General features: G+C 63.5%; 1 protein-coding gene across 1 annotated transcript; it reads left to right on the top strand.

Annotated features, from left to right (window-relative positions):
* The first annotated feature begins 262 nt into the window (after positions 1 to 262).
* OTUD5 (OTU deubiquitinase 5) lies at positions 263 to 1,997 on the top strand. The gene is made up of 4 exons (XM_057408440.1): positions 263 to 535; positions 611 to 812; positions 1,178 to 1,291; positions 1,669 to 1,997. The coding sequence occupies exons 1-4, from the start codon at positions 263 to 265 to the stop codon at positions 1,785 to 1,787; spliced, it is 708 nt and encodes a 235-aa protein (XP_057264423.1). The 3' UTR covers positions 1,788 to 1,997.
* The last annotated feature ends 1,199 nt before the right edge of the window (positions 1,998 to 3,196 follow it).

The raw sequence follows: 3,196 nt of genomic DNA on the forward strand, positions 1-3,196 counted from the left end.
GGGCAGGGGTGCTCTATGGGTCCTGTGGCCCTACCCTCCCTGTGTGGGTGGGGCCAGGGAGGCGGTGTGGCCAGGTGGAACCCGCCTTATTTGGCGGGGGGCGGGATGTCCAATGGGCGAAGTCTAAACGTGTGGTCGTGGCCAATCAGGGCCCCACCCCCTGCACCTGCACGGACTGAGTGCCTTGATGTGGCTGAGAGACCACACGCAAAGGGGATGTGGCTTAGTATGACCACGCCCCCACTGATAGGTTGGTATGAGGATGGGGGAGTGGCTCAAGGCTGTAGGGTGTGTGGAGAGGGGCGTGGCCTCTGCCAGGGGGCGTGTACCATCGTGGCTCCGCCCCCAGCTGGCAGAGCAGTCACTGATGAAGAGTGCCATCAAGACCTCGGAAGAGTCGTGGATCGAGCAGCAGATGCTGGAGGACAAGAAGCGGGCGACGGACTGGGAGGCCACCAACGAGGCCATCGAGGAGCAAGTGGCCCGCGAGTCCTACCTGCAGTGGCTGCGCGACCAGGAGAAGCAGGCGCGGCAGGTGGGTGTCCCTCCTAGTCCCCCATGTGTCCCCACCACTGCATGGGGGGTTTCATGGGTCCCTGTGTCCCTGCAGCCCCGCAAGGCCAGTGCCACGTGCAGCTCAGCCACAGCAGCGGCCGCCAGCGGCCTGGAAGAGTGGAGCGGGCGCTCGCCCCGCCCGCGCAGCGCGGCCCCATCACCTGAGCACCCCGGTCTGCACCCCGAGGCGCCCGGCCCCAAGCCCCCTTCACCCGGAGCACCCCCTGCTGGCAAACCCCCATCGCCCTGTGCCCCAGGTGGGTCTCAAAGTGTGCGCTATAGGGTGCTATGGAGTCCTGAGGAACTCAAATTGGGTTCTATGGCCCCAGACTGGGTGCTGTGAGGTTTTGGCAACCCAAAAATGGGTGCTATAGGGTCCTGGGGTACTCAAACTGGGTACTAAGAGGTGCTAGGGAGCTCAACCTGGGTACTCTGGGGTGCTGGTGGATTCAAACTGGGTGCTAGAATCTGTTGGGGGCTCAAATTTGGTGCTTAGCTGTGCTAGGCAGCCTAAACTGGGTGTTCGGAATCTCAAGCTGGGACCCCCCAGGGGTGTGCTGGGTCTCTATGGGGTGTGGGGGGTCCTGGGCCTGGTATCTGACCCTTTCTCCCCCTGCTCCAGGGACCAGCAGCCAGCTGGGGGCGGGGGGGGGCCGGGCCACCCCCCCGCTGGTGTCCCTGTATCCCGCGCTGGAATGCCGCGCCATCATGCAGCAGATGTCCCCCACTGCCTTCGGTGAGCTGGGGGGGACCCAAACTGGGGGATGGAAGTTGCAGTTACAGGTTCTTACTGGGAGGTGCTTTAGACTTAGGGGGGTCTAGAGATGTGTTTATTGGGGTACATCTCACTTGGGGGGGATATGGTTTGGGGGTGGTCAAAGTGTGGTTTTGGGGGTTCAACTGTGGATTGGGGGGGAGAAGCTCTTTCTAGGGGGGGATTTATCCCCATTTATTGCACTTTGGAGAGGGAGAAGATGTCCCAGAGCCTCATTTTTCACTGTGGGGGTACCAAGCTCTGCTCCCCCTCCCCATTATCGCTTTGGGCACAATGCACGGCAGGGGGGGTCATGTTGTGTGTGTGTGTCCCATAGTAACCTATATACAACACCCCAGGCCTCAACGACTGGGAGGACGATGAGATCCTGGCATCGGTGCTGGCCGTGTCACAGCAGGAGTACCTGGAGACCATGAAGACCTCCCGCCACAGAGACCCCCCCACCGACAAGAGTTGATATTGAACCCCTGGACTGCACCCCCAACCCCCCCGGCCCCCCCCCAAGGGACCTCTAGGTGGGGGGGAGGCATTTTACTATGGGGGGGGGTCACACAGACAACAACCTCCACGCCCTTTCCACCCGGGAGGGGGACACAGCGCTGGACGCCGCGGGATGAGCCTTGGCTCTGCTGATGTGGGGAGGATGGAAGCCGTCCCCCCCATATTACAGCTGGAAGGAAGGTGGGGGGTGGAATGGGGTGGGGGGAGTCCTTTTGGTTTAGGATCTCCCATTTCTTTCCCAATGGGGTTTTGCTGTTGGGGGGGGTCCCCATCTCTGCCCTCCCCACCTCCTCCCAGAGCATCCCGTGCTCCCCCCCAGCCCCCAGGGGTGGGGGAGGCTGTGGGGATAGGGGTGCTGCCCCCCCCTCCCCCAGTGTGCCCTGTTATTAAACTGATGCCCAGCAGCCCCCCCGACCCTGTCTCTGCCTCTTCCCCAGCGTGGGGTGGGGGGGGCGGGGGGCAGGTGCTTGGGGGATGTCGGTGCTGGCTCCTTCTGGCCCCTATGAGGGGGGTCCTTCCATAGGGGTGATGCCCTTTGCCCCCTGCCCCATTCTTTTGCTTTGGGCCTGGCCTTGGGGTGTCCCCTCTCACTGGCTGTTTACCGCGCAGTTGCCATGGTTACACGTCGCGCTCTGATTATGTAGTGGCCGCGGGAACCTATGGGGGGGGGGGGGAGAGAGAGAGAGAGAGAGAGAGAGAGAGAGAGAGAGAGAGAAGACAGAAGCGTCACTTCCGGAGCGCGTCGGTGGCCGGACGCCGGGTCCTCCCGAGGCTCCTGTCAGCGCCCGCCCCGCGCTCAGCGCCGCCGGTTCGGGACCAACGGGGCCGGGAGGCGGCGGACGGGCACCCAGGGTCGCTTTAGGGCGGCGATAGACCCCGTGCAGCGCCTGGTTGGGGGTTAGACGGAGAAGAGAAGCTCAGGAGGGACCCTCTCGCTCTCTGACGGCAGGATGGAGCCGTGAGGGGGCTGCTGTCTGTTCCCAAGCGATGGGACAAGAGGAAATGGCTTCAAGCTGTACGGATGGAGGGGGGGGGTAGGTGGAGATGGGGAAGGATTTATCCGTTGGAGCAGGCTGCCCAGGGAATGGTGGAGTCCCCGGCCCTGGAAGTGTTCACACCCCTTGTAGCCGAGGCGCTCGGTGCCGTGGGTGAGCGCTGGCCTCGGCAGTGCTGGGGCACGCTTGGATCTGGTGCCCTTAAAAGTCATTTCCAACCCCATTGAGCCAACGGCGAGGAGACGCTGGAAATAACGAGGTACGGGCGCCAGGTCCTGCGCGGCTCCGTCTCCAGGGCGACCAGTGGGCGGGGAAAGGGGCGTGGCCTCGGGTCCGGGTGAGGCTTCCTATTGGTCAGTGGGCGGGGCCA

This window comes from Pezoporus wallicus, unplaced genomic scaffold (genome assembly GCF_028554395.1).
Source record: "Pezoporus wallicus isolate ANWC-B61680 ecotype Strahan unplaced genomic scaffold, APGP_CSIRO_Pwel_v1 contig_12134, whole genome shotgun sequence".
Lineage (NCBI taxonomy): Eukaryota > Metazoa > Chordata > Aves > Psittaciformes > Psittacidae > Pezoporus > Pezoporus wallicus.

What these genes read in the sequence shown, in the direction of transcription:
- OTUD5 (XM_057408440.1), top strand. Translation starts at nt 263, where the DNA reads ATGGGGGAGTGGCTCAAGGCTGTAGGGTGTGTGGAGAGGGGCGTGGCC. An exon ending in AGGAGAAGCAGGCGCGGCAG is followed by an intron (nt 536 to 610) that starts GTGGGTGTCCCT and finishes GTGTCCCTGCAG; the next exon opens with CCCCGCAAGGCCAGTGCCAC. An exon ending in GATGTCCCCCACTGCCTTCG is followed by an intron (nt 1,292 to 1,668) that starts GTGAGCTGGGGG and finishes ACAACACCCCAG; the next exon opens with GCCTCAACGACTGGGAGGAC.